The 23,513-nt window shown below is 44.3% G+C and overlaps 2 protein-coding genes and 1 long non-coding RNA gene across 11 annotated transcripts in view; 2 read left to right on the plus strand and 1 right to left on the minus strand.

The window, feature by feature from the left end:
- On the plus strand, positions 1 to 6,096 carry HVCN1 (hydrogen voltage gated channel 1). Of its 3 annotated transcripts, none has more exons than XM_055709597.1 (6): positions 1 to 144; positions 1,653 to 1,894; positions 2,404 to 2,508; positions 2,976 to 3,207; positions 5,286 to 5,398; positions 5,745 to 6,096. In XM_055709597.1, the coding sequence occupies exons 2-6, from the start codon at positions 1,688 to 1,690 to the stop codon at positions 5,808 to 5,810; spliced, it is 723 nt and encodes a 240-aa protein (XP_055565572.1). In that variant the 5' UTR covers positions 1 to 144; positions 1,653 to 1,687; the 3' UTR covers positions 5,811 to 6,096. The 3 variants fall into 3 exon arrangements, with proteins under 3 accessions (XP_055565572.1, XP_027657223.1, XP_005436546.1); XM_027801422.2 differs by lacking the exon at positions 1 to 144 and adding an exon at positions 224 to 788; XM_005436489.4 differs by lacking the exon at positions 1 to 144 and having other exon boundaries at positions 891 to 1,894.
- On the minus strand, positions 5,405 to 21,226 carry TCTN1 (tectonic family member 1). 4 transcript variants are annotated; one of them, XM_055709581.1, is made up of 15 exons: positions 21,031 to 21,226; positions 19,310 to 19,430; positions 17,149 to 17,279; positions 16,239 to 16,405; positions 15,746 to 15,833; positions 14,818 to 14,927; positions 11,784 to 11,804; positions 11,218 to 11,343; positions 10,504 to 10,629; positions 10,034 to 10,118; positions 9,561 to 9,699; positions 9,107 to 9,263; positions 7,886 to 8,011; positions 7,413 to 7,557; positions 5,405 to 5,686 (listed from the first exon to the last, which is right to left on the minus strand). In XM_055709581.1, the coding sequence occupies exons 1-14, from the start codon at positions 21,212 to 21,214 to the stop codon at positions 7,414 to 7,416; spliced, it is 1,725 nt and encodes a 574-aa protein (XP_055565556.1). In that variant the 5' UTR covers positions 21,215 to 21,226; the 3' UTR covers positions 5,405 to 5,686; position 7,413. The 4 variants fall into 4 exon arrangements, with proteins under 4 accessions (XP_055565556.1, XP_055565546.1, XP_055565540.1 ...); XM_055709571.1 differs by lacking the exon at positions 5,405 to 5,686 and adding an exon at positions 6,049 to 6,848; XM_055709565.1 differs by lacking the exon at positions 5,405 to 5,686 and adding an exon at positions 6,049 to 6,907.
- Positions 17,499 to 23,513, plus strand: part of LOC114015184 (uncharacterized) — a 10,832-nt gene continuing 4,817 nt past the window's right edge. For 3 of the 4 annotated variants that reach the window (XR_008732131.1, XR_003558961.2, XR_008732133.1), the window contains exons 1-2: positions 21,460 to 21,591; positions 22,423 to 22,882. This is a non-coding gene — a long non-coding RNA (uncharacterized LOC114015184). Of the gene's footprint in view, positions 17,535 to 21,459; positions 21,592 to 22,422; positions 22,883 to 23,513 lie in introns of those variants that run through there. The other variant, XR_008732132.1, reaches the window with a different exon arrangement.

Below are 23,513 nucleotides of genomic sequence, written 5' to 3' on the forward strand. Positions count from 1 at the left end.
ACCCCCCGGGGGCTGGGGCTGCGAGACCCCCCCGGAGCTATCCGGGCGCGGCGGGGCCGGGGGAGGCGGGGCCGGGCCGGGCCGGGGGCGGCCCTGCAGCACCGGGGCAGGCGCAGGGCGGCAGGCGCAGCCGGGACGCGCACGGTACCGGGTACCGGGGCCCGGGGCGGGGGGGAAGGTGGCTTGGCCCGGTGAGCGCCGGCCCGGGGGAGGGGGGGCGCGCCACGTCCTTCCCCTCGGGGGTCCCGCCCGGGTGCGGGGAGGCCGGGCAGCCCCATCCCCCGGCGGCGGCTGCGGGCGCCAGCGAGCCCCGGGCCCGTCCCGCTGCGGCCGGGGGGCTGCACACGGAGGGGGCGGCGCTCCGGGGGCTCCGCTCGGCGCCCGGGAGCGGCGGGGGGAAGGTGCTGGCGCTGTGCCCCAGCGGGGGGCTATCTCCATCCCCGACGAGGTCCATGTCCCCTCCAGTAGCCACCGGAGCGGGTCCCAGCGTGGCCCCCCAGCACCCCGCGGCCAAGGAGCCCTCCGGCCAGGCCCACGGCAGCTCCAGCGGGCCAAGAGCTGTGCTGAGCTCCCCGGGTGGCTTTGGCCAAGGACGGATGCACAGACAGCCGGGATGGGATGGGGACGTGGCCGCCGGTGGCCAGAGCGGTTCTCGGCAGGGTTGGCGGCCAGGGAGTCTGGCCAGGTTGCCCAGAGAGGAAGAGCAAGCTGGTGGGGCTGCAAGGGTGCAGATGGAGCCCCTCCTGCCACTGTTCTCCGTGCCGAGCTTCAACTGGGATCATCTGCAGGTTTGGGATGGCTCCTGGCCCTCGCTGGGTGCCTGCGGGGATGGGACAGGATGGCCAAGGGTGAGGTCAGCTCTAGGGGACACAAGGAGGGGATGGGGGAGGACAGCATCGCCCGCCGGCCAGGCTGGGTGCAGGCATCACCTGCTTGGTTAGCCTGCAGAGGCTGAAATAAGGGGGGCCGCTGATGTTAACGAAGGGAAATGGTGGCTGCTCTTCAGCTTGGTGGCCTGGCTGGAGGGCGAGGGTGCCCGTTAGCCTGGGGGCAGCTGGGCTGCAGCTGCAGCCACCTGCAGGGACAGGGCAGCGCTGGGAGCGCAGCGGAGGGTTCATCTCAAACCCACCAAAAGCAGCCTGCCCCAGCGTGGAGGGGATGAGGGACAAAGGGGAGGGCATCACCTGCTTCCAGCTTTTGCCCAATACAACCTCCATCGATCAGTGTCTAACAGCTTTTTCCATGTGTCCGGAAACACAATGGCTCTTTCCAACAGAAATCAGCAGCTGCCTCCTCTCACATCACGAGATGCGAGATAAGGGCTGGTGTGTTTTTTTTCTCCTGTAATCGATGCTTTGTTTTGAGATGTTTGGAAATACCTCGCGAGGAAGTTCCTCCTTTTAGAGCAGCACCACAGGGTGCAGACAGCACCGAGGAGGCTGGTGGGGGCTCCTTGTCACACCACACCGTGGGAGGTGATGTAAAACAAGCAGCACCACCATTAAGCAATTTCCCGTCAGCAGGGCCCATCCACACTGGCCGTCTCATCTGAACGAAGCGTCACTGTCACGCTTGCTGCGGGGGACCGAGGGAGATTTGGCATTTTTGGTCAGCCTGCAGAGGAGTGGTGACACTTTGCTCTTGTCCTGCAGACGTTGGCAAGGTGATGCCAGCTTGATCCAGAGTCATGTCCAGGTACCTGAAGCACTTCACAGTGGTGGGCGATGACCCCGTGCAGTGGAGCAATGACTATCAGAAATGGGAGGAGGAGGAGGAGGTGGCTGGGGAGAATGGGGAGAAGCAGCCAGATTCGGAGATCAAGCTGGAGCCCACCAGGAGCCGCATCTCCTTCCAGGACATGATGAAAAAGCTCTTCAGTTCCCACAGGTTTCAGGTGAGGCAGAATGAACCCAGGCTAAAGGGAGATGGGAGTGAGATTTGGCCAAAAGCGCCTGTGACAGCCAAGCTGATGTGGGATGGAGCTGAAGGCGGGCTGGGAGCAGCACCAAGCTCACGAGCTGAGCTGTCCTGTCAGAAACAAGCCGATCGGCAGCAGGTGCAGATGTTTCCTGAGCGGCGACAAGGCTCGGTGCACGCTTCTTGCGGCACCAGCAGAGGCATGTGCACTCCAGAAGACCCCCCCATGCCAAGCGGTGGGAAGTGGCTGGGTTTGGTGGGGAGCCAGGCGGTTTCGTGTGGGTGAGACTTTGCAGAAATAACCCACTAACCAGGGGCTGCGGGGGTGGGAGTCCTGGATGGGAGCAACAGAAAGCTCCATGAAATAAAACCAGCTGAACTGGGGGTGCAGGGCATTGGGGCACATTTAGCTGAAGGTCACATCGGCTCCTCTTGCTGATCTGTCTGTGCTGGGAGGGTGTTCATGTTGGTTCTTCTCTCTGACAGATCCTGGTTGTTTGCTTGGTCATCCTGGATGCCTTGTTGGTTCTGGGGGAATTGCTTATGGACCTGAAAATCATCCATCCGGACAAATATAATATAACCCCAAAGGTAAAATGCAGAGAAATGTCAACACAAAGTGTGATTTCCCTCTCTGGTGGTTCAAAGCCTGCTGGGTAGGATGACTGGGCAAGGCAGGACCTGGACCTTCAGCCTTGCCGCGCTGGCACTTGCAGGCATACGAAGGTCTTGCAGGGACTTGTGTGACAGCCCCGCAGCATGGGGGGCCAGCCTGGCCTGGCTCGTGCCAGGCTGTGCAGCAGCTTGGTGTTTCCTTGGGCTGTGGCAGAGCTGAATCATGTTCTCCACGCTTCTCCTGGTTGTCTTCACCCCTCGTGATCTGGCTTACCTGAAGCCGCTGGCTGCCACACGCTTGCTTTGCTTGTCCTTCAGAGCAGGATAATCCCTGTAGAGCCAAATCCGACATGCCCTTGAGCGGTGGAGGTTCTCCAGCCCTGCCCTGCTCATGTGCACACAGGAGGGTTCCCTGGCCCTAAACTTGCACTGTCTTTTTCCAGGTTTTCCATTACCTCTCCCTTTCCATTTTAACCATCTTCCTGGTTGAGGTGGGGTTTAAAGTCTTTGTCTACCGCTGGGAGTTCTTCCACCACAAGTTTGAAGTGCTGGACGGGATCGTCGTCGTCGTGTCATTCATCCTCGACGTTGTCCTCATTTTCCGGGAGCATGAGTTTGAAGCTGTCGGGCTCCTGATACTCCTGCGGCTGTGGCGGGTGGCCAGGATTATCAATGGTAGGTGTGCATGGCCAGTCAGGAGCTCTCCCTGGTGCATGGGCTGGATTCACTGACCTTGCCTGAATTATCTGGGATCGTGTCTTTGTCCCCTTCTCAAAGCCAACTGTGAGACCCCAGGGTCTTGCTCTTCCAGTGAACATGGAGTTTCACCCATGCGGTTTTCATTGCTGGAGTGTGGCCTTAATTAGGCTGTAATTTCTTTGGAGCAGCAATAATCTGCTGCTTGTGCTGGTATAATGCGTGGGTGATGGGGGCATGGTAGCTGGCCCGGGCTAGTGGAGATGCCCAGCTTTAGCACAGCAGTATCAGGCATGTTCCCCTAAAAACAACCCATAATCTGTTCTTGCATCCCTCTCTCCTGGAGGGAGATGGCTCCCATCTGAAGTTTGCATTGGAGGATCCTTTAGACAATGTTTTAACAGGGGAACAGAGTAAAAATCTGCCTTCCTGAATCTACTTCTATAGCAGAGTAGGTTTTACTGCTCTGATATTCTGCTGTGACTCCATCATCTCCTCCAGGGATGCTGCAGAGGATGTCATGATCTCACTCTGGATCTTTCTTGCTTGAATTCAAAGGGTTTGCTATAAAAAGAGGAATACAGAATGTCCCCAAGTCAGTCTTCACTGACTGCTGTGGTAATTGTAGCTGTTGCAAATGGTTGTAAATTCAGACACTTCTGAAGAAAGCGTAGCTGGAAACATTTTCTTCCTTCTTGGGGAAAGAATTTTGGAATTGAAAAAAATGTGGCAATGAGATTATCCCCAATTTTGGTGGATATCCTGCAGTTTTGGTGGGTGCTCTGTGCTTGATGCAGCTCCATGTCTTGTTAGTTGGGATAAAAGGAAAGGATAGCTGGGACCATGTCCATCACCTGCAGCCCCTGGCTGCCATTTTGATGGCAGCAGTGGCCAGGAAGAGGGAAGATACGAGAGCAGCTTGTGGCTCTCTAGTTCGGAGTGAAAGTCAGAGAGAAACTGGATTCATGTGCAGCTGCGTGAGCCACGGGAACTTCAGTGCTGTACAGCAGAAAACCAGTTTTGCTTTTACAAGTAAATCTCCTTATTCCTGGGTGCTCCTGGTTTTCCCCCTAAGCTTTTCACCAAACAACGACAAAGGGGACAAAGAAACGCTGCCCCAAGCCGCGGGTATTGTGTCTCACTGAGGCACGGTTCACTGCCTTCCGTCACTGTTGATTGATAGGGACCGGGTTTCAGGCAGGTGGGGACCGCCTGATGTTATCAATGCAAATAAGCAGCATCGCTGCTTTGTCTCCAGAGAAATGAACCCCCAAACCCCAAGGCTGCTGCCTGCAGTGCTAGAAGCACAGGCACGCATCAGTGCCTGCCTTTGTGCACATCATTCTGTCGGCAGCTGGAGCAGAGCTCTGTTGGGTAGGAAGAACGTGATGTTCTCGATGCTCTTGTCAAGCTACACACACAAAAAAAACCCCAAAAAAAACAGTGCGGGGGAAAAAAAAAGCCTTTACTGTGAGTGCTGGGTTCACATATAATAACCTAACAATATTTCAGTGGAGAAGTGACACCTCTGCTGTAAGGAGACACTGCGTGCCCTTGCTGCAGCTGCACGAGGTAAAGCCTAAGCCTTACGGACCAGATGATGTGCCCTGTCCTGTTCCACCGGGCCGGAGCGATCGGCCATGGGGGTGGACGAGCCCTGTGCCTGCTGTTAAGAGCAAGGCTCCCGACTACATGAAACTGGTTAAAACACAGCCCCTTGTGACAACAAAGTGGCTGGTTACACCCTTACACCACCCCCAGGCTCTGCCAAGGGAGTGAATTCAAATTCAGGATTTGAATGACGGTCTGACTGATTAATTCAGCTCCGAAGCCAGACTGCCTCTTCTCAGCAGAGTATTGGTATCCAGATCCCTGGGGTGGCTAATTTAAAACCCTCCTCATTAAGAAAAGCACTTGGGAAGGGTGGTGGAAGAGGACAGAACCAGAGCTCAAGAGGAACACGTTTAACTGCTCAAATACAGAGCCTGTGTACTGTTAACCTCCTGCTCGTGGCTGTCTTGCATTGTAAAACGAATCCACTGTGAATTGTTTCACAGGAATCATTTTATCGGTAAAGACCCGCTCTGAACAACAAGTGTCCAAGCTAAAGCAAGCAAACCTGAAACTTGCGACAAAGGTTGAACAACTGGAACACAGCTGTGTAGAAAAGGTAAGAAAACACTTGTAATTTAAACAAGGTTTACCTGCTGGCTGCCCCCCAGGACAAGCTGGCCTGGGATCCCTTTTGCAAGGTTGCCACTGCCGGCTTGGTTTCCTCATCAGAAAGTTGTGGGGTAAGCTGGGCTGAGGAACCACAAGCCCTGCTGCTCCTGCCTGCGCTTCCCTTAGCTGCCTCTCTTGCCAAGGAACGACAGCTACCTCTGTCCTACTTTAGCCAGGTTGTCCTGTTTTACTGCAGCATGAGATAGATTACAGCAGCGGGAAGATCTGTGAGAACCTGGGAAAGTATTTTAAGGTAAGAGCTATATTAATGATTTGACTTTTGTCTCCTACAGGAACAAGAAATTGAGAGGCTTAACAATATATTAAAGCAGCATGGACTCATCAGTGAGCCAAAATAGGAGGCCGGTTTTCCAAGGTGGGAAGTTTGCCCTGGAGAGTGCAGTGTTGAAATCTATCAGTTTGACCTGAAAGGTTTTCCTGTCTCTTTGCTTTCTCTTGTATAGTGTTGTCTATAAACATTTTCTATTTGACCACACTTTGATTAGATCTTGGGATTGCAAAAATAGTTTTATTGGAAAATTAATCATGCATACTCCCTGTAAACATTGATCTCACAAGACCTTTCTTGTACAGCTGTACAGTCACGCAAAATAATTTAATAAAGACACACTTTTGCAAGCTATACATCCACAAAAGTACCACTTATTTTAAATAATTTCATTTTTCTATGATAATGTTCTTTGTTTGCAACACCCTGTAGAAACTTGCAGTTCAAATGAGAAGAACTCAGGCCAAAAAGGTCATTTCTTCTCCACAAGTTGACTGTTCATCATTAGTAAATCTCTTCTTTGCCAACCATTCTTTTCATATTGTTGGTAGTTTCCTCATTTCTGTTGCTGCTTGTGCCACTTTTATTTATATAACATTCACTTCAAAAATACCAACATACCACTCCTTTAGTTGACAATTGAGTCGGCACCAAAATAGAGGCAAACATGTGCCATCTTACGTCAAACAATGCCTTGTTCTCAGCAGCAGATTCGAGTTCTGATACTGCTTTCTCTCATCTCTTCCATTTTAAGTGTTCATTTGCAGCCCACTGGGCTATGAAATTTTTGTTTCCACAGCTCATAAATCAATACAATGAAAGAAATAGAATATGTAAGAACAGATGCAGGTGAGTGGACTGCTGGGGACAGTTAAGACTCCAGAAAAGCCATTAGAAATTCTGTACTAAAAGAACCAGGGTGGTGTCTGACACAATGGGAACTTTTCCAGGTATTGGAAGGTCCCTGTGGATAGACTATTTTACAGCTGAAGAGTGAGATTCAGTAAGTGGGAATTTTGAAAGGTGTTGACTGTAGTAGGTGTCTCCAATTGATTTCAGCCACAGTCAGCTGGAAGGGTCATTGAACTTTTCTGAAAGTTTAACTTAACTGGATTTTTAAAGAAAAGTAATTAACGAATGGCTTGAAAAAAAAGCTAGTTTATTCATCTACAAAAATAGAGAAAGCAGAGGCCTTATTTAATAGCACGATTACTTTAATTAACAGTTTAGCTCCGCTGTTCACAGATAACGAAGCCTACTTTCCTTTGGAGCTGTACTGTGTCCCTGTGCTCTTCCCTTCCCCCCCTGCCTCCACACTGCTAGGCAGGTAGCTCAGAGTAGCGCTGCTTCCGAGCATCCATGGGAGGCTGGTGGCTGTACCTGTGCTGACTGGCCAGCCAGAGCTACCATCTAGTTCATACTGTAACCTTTTTTCCTCTTGGGAGAGGTATAATTGGGAACTTTCCACTTTATGTGTGTTTAGGAGTGTGTGTGTCTGCCCTAAAGCTTCTGAGAACCCTCACAAGGGCTCACCCCTTCTCTCTTGGCCAATTTTAACCCAGTGCATCTACAACTTAAACTGATGGCCGATCACAGTGACTAGATAAATCTCACTGCTTTAGGAAATGGACTAAAAGGCAGAAATATAGCTTCTTTTTTAATGCATACTTACCTTAGACAAATGGAAAGAAAAAATCAAAGGGTAACTTGACATTAATGGTGGGCCAAGCTTTATAGCCTGGCTCTGCAGGTGAAGAAATATCAGTGAAAACAACAGAACTTGTTATAGGAATAGTCTTTTCCCTTCCTGAGGGAAGCTGCAATGAAAATACAAATGGTCATTAGCTTCAGTCTTCTCTTTATAGGACACATGTATATTCCTTTGTTTGGCCTGGGTAATATTTTCAGTTATTTGTAAAAAGTGGTGTTTTCTTTATATGCAGTTCCATGTTTCTTTTCATGGGTGATGTACAGATTTTTATTGAAGTGTGTTTTGGCAAGCTGCCCACTGTTGTGTTTGAGTTGGAACAGAAACTGTTTGGTGTAATACACTCTAATATGAAGTGCTACCTTTATCTAAAGAGATTAACTGCATCTCTGTCAAGCCATTCTTTTTATCTTAAATCCTGTAATATGATTACATACCTGCTTCAATGTGGTGGTAGTGATTGTAGCTGTAACGTTCACTATTCTGGCTTGTGGATTGACTAGGGATCCATATTTAGTCCACTTCACTTCTATTTCAAGCGATACTGGTATTTGGCATGAGCTCTGAAAAGTGTTACAAATTCTCTCACTGTCTGACTTATAAAGAAGCAACCACATTAATTATTCATCATATTAAACTAGCAGAATGCCCCCAGAAAGCTTGCTCCAGGAGGTTACCAGAGCAACTACACCATACTTGTGCCCTGGACTGTGCTGCAGCACAGGTGCTCGCAGCCTTGGCTCAGGGGTGTCCCTACAGTTCCTTCACAGGTGACAAACTGACTCTGTAACTGCACTTCAGGCAGGACTTTGGCTCTTGGTGATAGTGCTGAGGTGGCTCTTTTTAGGAGGAAGACTTATTTAATAATATCACTGGGATAGTAGAAAATCCTTAACTCTGCCACGGCAGAATTTTGAAGCCTACAATCTTAAATATTTTTAGGTATTTCTTCTTGAACTGTGAAGTTTCTAAATCATTCACTGTTCAGTTGCAAAAGCATGCAAGAAACCTATATACAAGCTGTCATTGAGGGGGTGCTGTCATTCAGCTACTGCCAAGCAGCACTGCCTACTGCCAGCAGCAGGGACTGTGCTGCATCAGCAGGAAAAGGGACTCGTACAGAAAATGCTAAGGCTAAATGTAGTGTTTGGGTCACCTGAGTATACTGTGTCTGTGCTTTAAAGGATTCTTGCTTTCTTACTCTAATCTGGCATAAGAGCACCAAGAAGAAACTCTAATTCTGTTGCTTCACTCTTGATCTTTTCTTTCTTACCTATTTTTTTATTTTTTTATCTTTACTATATTTAACTTTATCTGTTACCTATTTAATCTGTTTATCTATTACTTTATTGCGCTTCATCCCATCTGAAGAACAAGACTCTAAACTGTGGCTAGAACTCATTTTGTACCTAACACGCTGTCCTGATCCATAACTGAGGTGCCTGGGCACCAGCTTCATTAAAAGTAAACCCCGTCTTCTACAGCAGGAATGAAACTCCTCATTTCTGAACATTCCAGGAGGACTTCCCTCCAATTTGTTTCTGCATTTATTTTCCCTGTATGTCTGAGAAGCCTAAGCTGATGCTGCAGTACAGGTACAGATCTTGGGAGGGAGGACAGCAAGAGTGAAGGGGTGGTGGTAGTGGTGTAACTTTCACCTGTTCTGAGGTGTGGAGATGAGTTATCGGCACCCAGTCGAGCACATCCTGGGCTTGAGAATTTCCAAATGAGGCCACATATTCAGGGAAGCTCTGTCCCTTCAGTAAATCTAGGAGGGTTTGAGCCAAAGGCTGGCATTTCATAGTTGCTGTAATTCTTCCAGGAAGAAAAAAAAAAATAAAAAAGGTAAGTTAAAGCAAAATCCATCAATTTGGCACAGTAGTAATTTCTCCTTGCTCTCATACACTGTACAAGCCTTCTGGCTACAGTTGCTAATTTACACAATCTTTTCAAGAGAAAGACCATCGTTAATTAAATGACATTTTTTATAATTAAATGCTCCACTCGCAATACTCCTACAGATGTATACCTGAACAGATCCTAATGGAAAGGGTTGTCAGAGGATTAAAAACACTAAATAAATAAATAACAAAAAAAGAAATACCTTCTTACCGTAACTTACAGCCTGATATCATGTTATAACCAAATAATATTGGGATTCTGGCTCCCTGTGCTGCCAGACAGTCCTGGTGGGATGTACTTTGCAGAATGGTAAGTTGACCATATTTGTTCATGTTCTGAATGATGCCAGATGTAACACACAGTTAAAGGCAAATTCAATACTTGATATACATCATGAAGAAAGAATCCTTAATCATATCTTTAAAATATATCTGAAAATGCTGTAATAGCTCAAGACTCTTCTTAGATTGTGAAGAGCACTACAGTGTACAATGAAGATCTAAATCTATCTCACTAAAAAATCCCAGGAGACTGCAGTCAGAACTGAGTCATTCGCTCCTTCTAAAACATAGCCAAGAAACCACACTTTTACTTTTGGTAAAGAACCGATAATATTTTATAGATTTGTTTGTGAAGATGGACCAGAACAAGTGCTGCAAACAACATTTCAACAGGGAAAGGATATCCTTGTGGCCGGAAGCCCGCTCTTATAGGCAGTCCAACAACATAACCAGGATTACCACTGAGGGGAACTGGCTTTGTATTGACCTGCAGTGCAAACATACAGTATTAGTTCTTATCCAGTGCTGAAACGTCTGGGAAACACAGAAATATTTCTGTTACTTTAGGATTATTAACCGCCTTGAACAATGACAGTAGTAAGGCTGCTTTGTAAGATTGGAACAGTTTTCTAACATTGGGGCAAGCTTTGCTTTCACTGGATGCAGTTGTACAGAGTCACAAGATGAGTCTTCTAAACATGACAAACAGACTTTGGAGGCCTTTACTGCCCGGTTCTGAAATGCTGCCTCATTTGTGTATCCAGGGCAAGTTATATTTTACCTTACTGCTAACAATTGTTCCAATTCAAGTTTAATAAGTTTTGTAATTAAATGTCTTTCAACAAGTCATCTGTAACATCTCTAGCAGTTACCTGAGTAAAGCTGATTTCAAAGCTCTGCTGTATTGAAAGTACTTCTTTGTTAATTACCCCCAAAACAAAAGAAGCAGCTGCTTCTATTATTTCTCCTGTGTCTGTGTATGTAATGTGATAGCTCACCTGAAAATTAAACATTTTAGATATTAATTAGAGCAAATACATAAGAGTATGAAACTAGAAAATAGGAATTTAAAATTATGCAAATGTTGTTTTCTTTCTTCCTTGCTTAAGAAACATTTAACTACATAGTAGAGATATACTATATCCTCTGGAGGCTGGAGCCTCTTCAAAACTGACTTCTTGATACATCTCTTCTGCTCATCTACTTAAGATTAAAAGGTGAGGTGATGTGCACCATGTACGCCTTTGTCTCTGCCATCACTGTGCCTGAAGTCATCTTCTCCCAAGCATAATGCAGATTCTAAACTCATGCTATTATTTTCTGTTATGTCACAGAAACACAGTAATCATAGCAAAGGGTTTCATCCTGTCTCCATGTTACCTTGCATATAGCTATTATTTTGTTGCAAAACACTCTGTTTTATCCCAAAGTCAGTGTTTTTCCTGTCACGTTTGCTTTGGAGTTGTCACAGTATATGGAAACTGTGCAAGGCCTTTCTCACATCTTTGCAATTTGTGAATCAGAAGTGATTTGATGCATACATGCTTTCCATCACACATGAGGAGGAAAAGAACTCTCATACGTACCCCGTGAACTATATTTATGCATAGTTCATCTGAAATCATAGGGAGCCTGAGGGCATCGCTACTATTAAGTAAAGTCCGCATTCCATTCAGAGACTGGACAACTATGGACTGGACAGTAATATTAACCTGAAAAAAACAATGTCATTTCTGAATATTGTGTATAATTATTTCTGGCTTTTTCTGCATTATTATATTTGTGACCCTTCCGGGTTCTGCCCCACAGAAACAGCAGTCAATAATCCTCTGAACAACTACTATGTCACATGTATTGTTACATGTATTGCTGAAGTTCAACAAAAGGTTAAATTTTAAAGTAACTAGACAGTTATTTCCAGAGAGAGAGTTTTATATGAGGGGAATGTATGCAGTATAAACATGTGCAGGTAGCATATTATCTTGGAGTTGTTACGTAGCATTACTGATAGCAAACAGCAAACAATAGCATTTTTTTACTGGAAAGATTATGGATAAAGTCCCTGTTCTGATGAACTCAGTGAAAAACTCCCAGTGACTATAACTAAGAATTTTGCTCCCAGCTCTTCCAACTAAGTTAGACAGATACTTACCATGTGACTTGATTTGGGCACCTAGAGAAGAAGAAAAGCACAAATTCAAACAATAGTAAAGGTTATGACCTATTACAAGTAGAAGTCAAGTAAAGCAGTTAAGGCTCAACTTGCTTTGCCTATTTATCATTCCAATAACATTACATTGTGGAAGTGATTGGATATACAGCACAGTATCCACGTAGTGTGAAAACACCTGCTGCTCTTTGTGGCTAGTAGGCAAAATCTTAAAGTCCAGTTATCTTCCTCTAACAGTAACTGCAGATTCTTACTGATTTCCATCAGTTTTCCATCAGGCGTAGCTTCAATTACATTCCAAATAAATACACAACGCATTTAGTAAGTAGTAGATGAATCTAGTGTTTCCCTTGGACACTCTATTTGCAACTCAGAACTAAGAAGAAACACCGGAAAAGTTTACTTGCATCAGAAAGGTGGCCTGAAAAAGGCATCTCAGCATGGCATCAGTGTTACAGTGCATCGTAGCGTTTAACCTACTGAGGGCGTCAGAGAACATGGTTCCTATTGCAGATCTGTGCAAAACCACCTCTAACTATTCAAAGTCTGACAGACTGCTAGTACCCAAAGAAATGAAGAGCTTTTGTTGTCCTGTTCTGACAGTACTGAGTTCACAGTTTCAAGGTCTCAAAACAAATAAGAAGCAAGTACCCTTGTTATACAGCATGTGGCCATGCACACGTGCACAGCTGCCCCACTGAAAAAGTTCCATCCAATTTTCATGAGAAGGCAGAAATGTCAGACCAAGGTCATCAATCAGGCCTGCAACATACTCACACAGAGCACCATCTTGTCAAAAGTTTTATTTTTGTGACTTCCCAATGAGTGTTCAATCCACAATCTTCGGGAAGGGACCAAAAACTGGATTCTGACCCTGAAGCAAGTTCTGCAGAATTATGACGGGATACAGAGACCAGTCTGCTCATCTAATGTCACAGCAGAGAACACACTCCTATGAGCTGGAGACCTGAAGGTGATGCAGGTAAAGTCTGTCACACACTGACACACGTTTATATCAACATCCTGAGGTACAGCTCAGCCATCAGAATTAGCTGTATGAAGAGAAGTGCTTGTAAAGATTAGACTCGCCCTTCAGAGAAGCATACTGTTTCTGACTAAGGCAGAGGGAATGATCACTGCTCCCCAAATTCTATTTATCTGTGATTGGGGTGACTGATCGCGTCAGTCACTGGCAGACAGCACTCCAGCCTCACCGCTGCCTCCCACTGACTCATCTTCCCACCAGCCAGGGAGGGAAGCAGGGACAAGCAGCAGCATGTTGCTTTGGCAGCTACACAGTACATGCTACCCATGGCATAAAGCATCACACAATGAGTATCTTCGTAGAGGCTTCCAAGCGTCCCCAATGCCCCTTGGATCTGCTGGACAGGCCAGGGGAGAGAGCGGAGATTAACTGCAACAATTATCCAGACCTTCGTATCACTCAAGTTGCCCAGCCTGGCAGTATGGGCTTATAATGATGGGATTCTCTGGAAGAACTGGTGTACCAGTCCTCTCTCAGGGGGCTCCCAGCAAGCCTCCCTGGGTTAACATTTCACCATATCTTTTGCTGCCAACTCCACCCACTGCACTGGAAGGGATCCCTGCTCTGCCCTAGGACCACCCTGACCCCAGTATCAAGGCACTTTTCTATTGTCACATTCCATCCTGAGCTCCCTTTGGGAAAGGGAGCTTCCTACAGACAACCTCTGGCATCTATCTATTCAGCCTTCTCCAGCTCTTGCACCTGATCTTTCCTGAATGTCCTATGTACTTTGAACAGAAAGCTGACCTCTCCTAAGCTAGGCCATTGTAACTGGCAAGCAGCACGTGGGTAACGTGTTATGTACTGTTCTAGTGAAAAAGGGGAATTAATCTTTTAATTCAAAAACATTCAGCGGCTTGGAGCCTGTCCTGAGGCACACCTTTTCTGGTTCTGCAGTTACCAAGATCTCTAGTTTTGGGTGCACATGGAAACACTCAAAACCCTTCTGAGGCAGTTTTCTCTACCTCTTCCACAGCAGGACAATCAAAAGCTAATATTCCTGAGCAGCCCTTTGCAGGTTTCAATGACAAGGAAAATGATCCCACCTGTGAGAATGAACTACTTAGTGGGCTTTCCTTTCATGTTGATAGCTTTGGAATCTGTGAGACTGGAAGAGGTCTTTAATCAGTCACTCACGGGCGAGTACTAATGAAACTAATTTAAATAATCACATTAATTAAAAACATTTTAATGGTGGAGAGAATCCTGCTTCTTGATGACCTTCAGCTTCTGAAAGAAGCCATCAGGTTAAGGTACTATGTATTTCAGTTTCAATTTTGCATGCATGATTTCTTTGTCTTCCTGAATATCTGTAAAGAGGATTTATTTATATTTAAGACATCCTCCAGTTAAAAAAGGAATGAAAAAGTATGTTTAGTTGTGAAAAAAACCACAGTGGATTTGGTAGTAGGCTGGATAAAACCAAATTTGCTCTTAGTGGGGTAAAAGGTCATGCTCTTTGAGGAGTGTACGGAAATCTTAGCATTTGCGTGTAACACCTCACTATTAAAACCTGATGCTTCTAAGAAAGGTATAGATAGGCAGAGGATTAAACCTTACAGGTTCTTCTTTAAGTACAAAGGTTTACCAACTCTTTAAAACCCAGACTTCTTATGCACTCTGTTAACAAGCTTCTTGGAAAAGCTTGAACATGCACAAAAGCATAGAAGTGCTGCCACTGTGGTAAGTGATAGCTCAGTGACACACACTTCTCTCTTACAGAGTATTATTTTTGTTGGCTAAGCAGAAAACAGTAAATGCTTCTGTTACCAAAGCTTGAAGCAAAAACATTTCCAAAGGCTTTCTATACAAAAGTCTGTTGCACAGGGAGATGTTTTTCCCCAACCCACAATTTAAAAATCCAAATAAAACACCATATCCTTTAATAAATACAAGTTACTTAATTTTGTAGATGCAAAAAGATATGTAATATCAATGGTCAGCTATATGACTGTTTCAAACCATACTTACTGCTAAAATGCTGGAGCTGATGTAGAACAGCATGCTAACTGCTTGAATGTTGTCACATTTTTCCACACTTACTGATCTAGTGCATTTTGTAGCCTGGTTTACTAAAAATCCTGTAAAAAAAGTCACAAAGTATTACTGAAGGAAAGTAAAGTCTAACTGTGAAAAGTAGAAATAAGAAACAATATAAGAACCTCAAGTATAAGCAAAAGTAAAATTAAACATAATAACTATTGCAGATAAGGTGTTACATAAGCTATAGAATGACACTTAAGTTCTCCAGAAATGCTATGAGACAAAATATTACTTCTTAACAATAGAAGCTTAATAAAAGCTAGAAGATTTATTACTTCATTTTTGAGATCTCATAAGATTTTTTTCTTTCACCAGAGACTTCAGTTTTCCTATGGTCATCATCACGATTTTTATGATACCATATTTAATAATAACAGTGAGGTTTGGAAAATGCAGGTGTGTGGGTTTGGCTGCTTCCCCCCCCCACCTCCCCACCAATGTTCAGGAAACCTTGTGAAAGGTTATAACATAGAGCTCAAGCCTGCAGCCAAAGGGACATCTTACAAAGGCTGTCTGCTTAGGTCTTGCTTTGTGTCATACCCTCTTCGCTCATGGTGACACCTTTGTACTATTTTATTAAACCAATTATGCCAAATCGGATGTTTTATTGTTGGATAAACAACCCATTAACAAGATTCTCAAGGATTACACATCTAACTTTGAATGTTTAATATAGATGCAACACAACTTCCAATCTATGTCTAAAAACACCCCAGAGAAACAGAAGCTATTTGAAAGACACGAACTTTTATGTGAATTTACATTTGTGTGTGTGCCAATTTACTGCCTGATTATGCTCAAGTCAGAGCAGTATACTCTAAAACAAATAAACTGGAATTCAAATGCATTTTCCAACCTGCAGGATTTGCATCAGAGCACCAAGAAGAGACAACCGGACTAGGCAGTCTTAGAAATGCATCCACTGTCTGTATAGGAACACCATACTGCCAAATAAAACAACATATTCAAGTATATAAGGGTGTTTCAGTTTTAGAGCATTTGTATTAACAATAAATCTGAATAAAATTGGTATTTATTTCCACAATATCTGTCAATACCGTCTTTGTGCATCAATTTTTAAGCCACTGCTAACAGCTTGATGTTTATGATAGCAAAAAGCTACTTACTTTTCAAAGATCCTAAAAAACTAGTTCATTTTTTAAGTAAGCTAATATAAAATGCTACAGTTCTTACTTATACATTTCTATATTTAAAGACCAAAATAAAGTTTGTGTTTTCCAGAAAAAAACGCATCATTTCAAAAGCAGATGCAAACAATGCTCACTTGTCCTTCTATGGAATAATCTAATAGAACAATCTAATACTAATTGAATCAGATAACTATTTACCTCATATCTGTAAGTTTCATTTACATCAGAAGGATTTTGAGCGTCTGTGTTCATATTCCAGTTGTCAAGCTCAGCACTGAAAGCAGCACTTCCAAACCGTTTAAGCAATTGATCAAAATTTTCAGAAGTAGGCATTTCAGGGGAACTGAAGGAAAGTGCTTGTTCATCTGTCAAAACATTTTGAAGAATGAGGTGACTTTTAGGATAAAAGATGCAGAAACAGTATTTAGTAACAATTTTTCCTTCTGGAGTTGTCAAAAACTCAGTGATAAAAAAATACTAACACAGCTTTTCTTTAAGAGAAAGCTTTCTCTTTTCTTTAAGAGAAAGCTTAGGCAGTATCTTAATTCATCACTTCAGCCAGATGCATGAAAGCACAAACTTAAAACTTAAGAAAAGGGTAAGCCCCTTGCTTTCAAAATCATGGTTTCAACAGCATATGTTTCAAAACAAAGACATGTCAATTCATATCTACAGTGTCCATGCTAAGTATTCAGATGACAACTGCAGTGTCATAATTTAAGAGGACATGGTACTGATCGCTTCTTATTTCCCTGCAGGTCACTTCAAAGCTGGGCATAAAGAATTTTTACCACTGGTGACTACAACACAGTTACAGCAACAGATTGGGAAGGAGTCAATTTCCCATGAGACAAGTTTAGATCTAATTTATTTGGGATGCTAAATTCTTTAAAAAATCTAAAAAATAGTATTTTTTTTCAACAGAGACTGAGTTAGAATATGAGATGTTTTAACTCCATAGCTTCACAAGTGAAAGGATCACAACACAAGGACTGTAACCATACAGAATAACCAGTTTTCTGACAGGTTTAGTTACTTCTAATTCTAGTTTCTGGTACCTTACAATAGCAACACCACAACACTTAATGTTGACAACAACTCCACTTACAGTTTGTAGCATGAATGCAGAAGACACTGGGATTGACTTGGTCAATTAATTTAAATATCCTTTCTGGTGGATTTGCTTCAACATCAAGTGAATATACAGCAGCTTTCTGACTACACAGACGGCTGTCACCTCTGCAAACAACAATAATAATAACAACAAAATCAATGATCCCTTAGAAGTTAGTGTTGACCATATTTAAAGTTCCTTTCATGTATTGAGGCAGCATCAAAAAAAGCATGAAAGGGATTACACTTTTTTGTACAATTTGTATAACAATCGTGCCTCCTTATATTGTTTTACACTGTGTGCTTAGTAATAAATAATAGAGAATTCTCCCATTTTTTTATCTAGGAGAGGAAACAGTGTGAGCAGGAACATGAAGAAAGGTAAGAGACAAACCAAGGGGAAGGGAAGAACCTGACAGTAGTAATATTAGAACTAAAATGACAAGCTGGATGGGATCCAGATGGTGCGAGACACCACAAATGCAGGGTGCGCCACAGCCCATACACAGCTCAGAAGCACTTTTATTTATACAACACAAGTGGGAAGTATGACCTTTAGAGTAACGTGATGGCATGCAGACCAGAAAAAAAGGTCAGTTTTGTGAATATTGGAGTAATATTTGCCTGGGGGGAGGGCAGGAAAAAGTCCTACTTGAGGTACCTGTAAAAGAAATGGCAGACTGAGAAAGAGGGAGGTGAAATAAGCCATCGAATCTAGGAAAAGTATTTGTAGATGTGCCACGGGTTCACCAACAACAGCCCAGACCTGCAGCAGGCTGCACAATGAATGTTCCAGTTCGTACCCTGAAGAGCACTGCTGTGTCCTACATGCCAGAAATACAAGATGATGATCACTGTGAAACTGGTGCTTAGGCAGGGTTAAAGCAGTCAAGGGCAGATACTGAAGAAGCAAAATGACTTTTTTAGAAATGACTTCTTGAGCATGGAGTTAAACTTTTCCATGAGGTGAACCATTTTTTAGTAGGATCAAATCATAAATCAAGCACCCTTTTTCTGCTGTTTCAGAGACTGCATAGCCTCTTACTTGTGATTGGTCAAACCCTTTCAGTAACTAACACAATTATGCAAATGTATATAAATCTAGATGTAAATAATGAGATCCACAATACTTGCAGTCATTGAAAATCCCATCGATTTTCAAGCAAAATGAACACTTTACACAAAAGAACTTAGGGAAAGAAATGCAACTTCATTTTATGCATTTCTAGCTGACAGAGACAGAAAAGTCACCTGAGACAATTAAACTGTCACTCAGGAAGGCGTTGATTAGACCTTTCTGATATATATAAATATCTATACATGGGTAGCAGTAGTCATTGTATGCAAGAACAATAAGAAACCACAGTCTGGGATGACTGCTAATTCAAATTTCAAAGCACCAAGAATAAATGCCAGCGTTCAGATTGGCATGATTTATGCAGAAGGTGGGTTGAAGAGCTGTACTTACTGTTCTGAGAAGTTTTTTACATTACAATTTTGAAGTGAGCTTTCTTAACTCCTTTTTGAAAAGATAAAATTGGGTGAAGATGTTTTCAGATAAACTGTAAACCACTACTGGCATTGCTTTATTGATATAACGTTACATTTCACTGTTTGTAAAATGACTGACTGGCAGTGAGGCAGCAGGTTTGGACACTGACTTGTAAAACTAAGATCAGAACAATGCTCACACCTCATTATGCCCTGAATTGATCAAGTTTCTAGCTGACACAATAAATTATAATGAAAGAGGTTACTGATAAATTGCTGATGACCTACAGAGGTGGCCAGATGGTCCCATGGTATCAGTTTTCTTCACATGTAGACACTGCATTATATTGATGAAAGTCTAAAGATGCATTATTCTTCCCCCCCCTAAGTGCCCATAGCAGCGCAATGAAACAGGAGAAAAGCAAGAAGCAGGAGTTTAGGAAAGAAAGAATAAGTGCAAGAAAAATGGATGGGAGGCCAACTTGTTGTTCTGCCTGGTTAGGGGCAAAGGTTTACAGGCCTAATGCAGGAAGGACTGGTGAAAGAGCAAGCGGGAGTTAGGATGCCAGGGGAGTTAGGAATTGGTAAAAGGAGAGGACAGAGCCCTTACAAATGCATGCAGCAAATCAGATTTTTGTATTTCATATCGCCATTTATCCACTTACGTGACAATAGGAACTGAACATGTAGTAAAGAGACTGAAATCATCTGCACTGCAATCAGGGTCACAGCAGCAATTTACATCACACTGTGCCACCAACAGATCACAAACACACAGCTTGGCAACTGGAGGAGAGATTTAAATTAGAATTAGAATTGGAACTTTACACATTACAGCATGTTCCCTAACACTTTCATTTTTCACCTTGCCTTATTTTTGACAATGGTTAAAAGTCTATATCCAAAGTCACGTGCTTTTTTCCAAGTAATTTTTAAAAGCCATCTTTTCTGCTACTTAGTAGATCTATTTGGAACACAGTAACAAAACCAAGGGTATACTAAAATCTGATGGTGTGTTCCCTGTGAAATCAAAAAAGCAACTTAAGAATTTTGAAGGTGTGAAAAACATACTAAGACCTGCAGAGGGGGGAAAGGAGAGATAGAAACAAGGTATGCTTATCTGCTTGTTTCAACTTTGGGGGCGGGGGGGGTGGGGTGGAATAAACATTTTGCTAGAGCAGAGATGTTTACAAGTATTGAGCATGTCCCAGGGTCCAGTAATATATTTTCCTGATGTGCTAACATAACCATAGTTGACTCCTTTGAAATTGCTTTTTGTCTTTAGATCCTGTGGAATATTGTAATGATACAGAAAGTAATTGCTAGCAATACTGTAAACTGCCTCAACAAAATACATTTGTCAAGTTCTTAAAACATTTGGAGGTTTTCAAGGCTATAAATTCAAAGAACAGGCATTACTCTACCAAACTGTTTTTGAAAGTTGCAGCTCTGTAACAAATCCAGACTTAAGAACAGCACAGAAGGAAGAAAATTAAAACCAGTGCTCCATAGGCAAGACATTCAAAGAACATTCATTTTTTTAAAATAGCACAGCACTTCTTTTGTTTCAGCTTGATTGTTGCCCATTTCTCTACGGCCTCCTGCATGTTCTCTGACCATCTGAACAGTATCCAGGTATTTCCTGGAATCTCTGAAGTTCTGACTGTTCTGTTACGAGGTTTAGCATGGGAATCCTTAGCTCACCTTGTAAACAAGACAAGTTTAAACATGGATGATTAGATTGCAAGGTTATGTCTCTGAAATCAGGGATTTAAGTCGCTTTTCCCTAAGGAGGTACACATTGGAACATGTTTAATTTGGCAAGTAATGCAGAGAAGCTGAACTGATGGCATCAAGGCTGGGAAATCAAAAGGTAAATAAAAGAACACCTGCCAGTCAGAAGACAGTGGGCAACACCTTCTGACAGCACAACAACAATCTGTGATTATATTGCCATAGCACTGCTACATATCCAGGTAGCTGGGGCTGAACTAGGAGTCTTGGGGCAATCTGCTCAGTAAGTGGAGTTCTCCAAGCACACGCAGGGAGAGTCTGGATCCCCTCAGCCAGGCCAGGCTCTGCCCTGTGGGCTCAGAGCAGGGTGCTGGGTGGGCATGCCGACCCACGGGACTCTGTGTGTGTAGGGGCTGCTGAGCCTGCCTTTCCAGGGAGGCTCCAAGCCTTGGCTGGAGGGGGGTGCTGCCGCACAGCCCCGGTAAATCCCCGAGGAGAAGCCGGGCAGCTGCCGTACAGGCTTGTCCCAGCCCCGGGAGCCATACGGGGGCCAAGGGCCCCACGAAGGCCAGAGGAAGGCGGCGAGTAGGACCTCCCTTGCTCCGGGAAAAGCCGCCGGTGCCCAGCAGACCCCGCCCCGCAGGGCACCCACCGTCCGTGACCGGGGCCGGCGCGCTGCGGGGCCGCGCCCGGGCGGCAGGGCCCGTCTCCGGTGGCGCCGCGGGGCCCGCCACGCTGCCTGCGGCCTCCGCGCTCGGCTCTGCTACCCGCAGCGGCGGCAGGAGGAGGAGGAGAATGATGATGAGGAAGACCCCAACCTTCTGCGCCGCCGCCATAGTGGCCGCCCTACCAACTGCGCGGCTACCAGGCAGCGCGAAGCATCACGGGAAGGGCACGGCCCGCCCCTCCCCAGGGCATCACGGGAAACAAGGGGTCTGCGGCGCGGGGCACGATGGGAAGGGCTGTGACGCCGGGTGGCTATGGCGGGTGGCGGGGTAGAGGTCGGGGCGAGGCTGCTCCCAGCCTCCCTCAGCGCAGGGACACTTTGGTTGAGGCCGGGCCCTGGCTGCTCCCAGCCTCCCTCAGCACAGGGACACTGGGGGCAAGGCTGGGCCCTGGCTGTTCCCAACCTCCCTCAGCACAGGGACACTTGAGGCGAGGCAAGGCCAGGCCCTGGATGTTGTCACCTTCCCTCAGTGCAGGGACGCTTGGGGTGAGGCCGCACACCAGCCTATTTTTTATAACTATAAATTTTATAATTTATAATTATAAATTATCTATATTTTATAAATATTATATATATTTATATAGACTATAAATTAATTTATATTCTATATAAATATATGAATAATACACATTTATAAAATAGGCACACCAGCCTATTATAACCAGACAACCTTTGGCTGCCTATGGCCTCCTGTGAGGCCACCACGCTCGCCTCACTGCTGCCATTGTGGTGGTCATGGGCCACCCAGCCCCTTCAGAAACTGGCAGTCTGGGTGGCCATGGCCCCTTGGTACCAAGCCAAGGGCAACAGGGAAAGGTTTAAGGTATAGTAGCTTAAGTGTAAGCAAGCCACATACGTGGTTTGGGCAAAAATGCTGTTGGAAGGTGATAGAAAAAATGTGGGAAATGACCCCTCCTGAGCTATAAATTTCCATGTGTAGCATATTTTTGCAACTTTGTTTCTAGTAATATACTTTTCTTAAACTAATTGTTAAAGTCTTACCAATTTTGAAAACACCATGGGTCTTTAATGTTCAGTGTGCATATTCATTAGTTAATCTTTTTTGTAAACTTGCAATAAAACAGCTGGTTTTATACTTACTTGGCAAAACTGAGCTAGAGTGACTAAATGATCACGGTTCCTTATAGTCATCTTACAAATGTTAACATCCAGGCTGCAGTTCCAACCAAGAGATTACTTTTTAAACTTGCTGAAGTCGGTGTCCTGCATTATCTGATCAGAAGCAACTTTACAATGTTTGTCCCTGCATCAAACTGACAAGTGCATTGTTAACACAGTGTTTCTTATTCTCACTAGGTTAATTCCTATCGTCTTGAAGGGAAGCCAACAAAAGCCTTGAGACCACAAGAGGGCACATTGTCTTTTACATTAAATACACTTGACTGCTCCCTGTGCCGGTTACAAAGTCTGAACAACCCGACTTCATGCTGGCATGCAAATTTAGTACCTCAGAGATGTTCCAGCTTCTTCTGTTCAAAACTGAAATAATTCCACAGTGCATGCAACATCTTTGTTACTTTTTCACACTTTGCTGCATGAGAGCCAATTGTTCACAAAGGTGTTGATGAGTTATGCAAGACACACTGTTGTCTGCCTCACATAGTACAAGGCTACCGAGGTCATTTGATATTATCAAAGAGCTGGTGACTTGGGATGGATTTGTAATAGCTCCATGTTGCATGGCAAAATTCTGGAGTCATCCTTCCCCTTGGATGGATCCTCCCCCTCATTCTTCTAAGGACATGATGACACGAAGGTGAGAATCCAGTGTATTCCACTGTCCTTCAGATCTCTGCATGCCTTACATGCAATAGTAGTCTCACCTGGGTCTCCGTTCTGCATTCCTTACGTTAAAAGAAATGTAGCCCAAAGTTACTATATTTGCCTTCTTCCTTGGGGAAGAACTGATGTATTTAGCCTCTGTTTCTTAGCAGTTTCTGAGATTAGTTTGATTAAATTGGAAAAATTCATGCATTTCCTTTCAGTAACGTCTCCTAAATGATGTTGGTGTTGGGGTTTTTTTCAGGCTTGAAGACACTTCCATTTTGAAAAGTGATTGTAAAAATGGCATCATAGGATGACTCCTTTTAGCTTCTCACTAAGGCTGTGCCAGGACTGGCTGCAGCCGTAGATAAGAATATATGCCTCTATTTGGAGGAAATTGTGGGAATCTTTAAAAAACAGTATCTTTCATTGTCCCACAGCAGGGAAATGTGGTGACTTTGCCAGTTTACTCGTGCAGATTTGCATATTCTCAGTTGTGTTCAGTACAGATATTGGTGCATTACTGTGAAAACTCTAGTGTCTTTGGCCCTGCTTAACAAAGCAGATGGGCATAGGCTGCAAAAGTCAGCCGAGGACCTGTTTGCAGCCAGCCGTTAGAAGTC

This window comes from Falco cherrug, chromosome 1 (genome assembly GCF_023634085.1).
Source record: "Falco cherrug isolate bFalChe1 chromosome 1, bFalChe1.pri, whole genome shotgun sequence".
NCBI lineage: Eukaryota > Metazoa > Chordata > Aves > Falconiformes > Falconidae > Falco > Falco cherrug.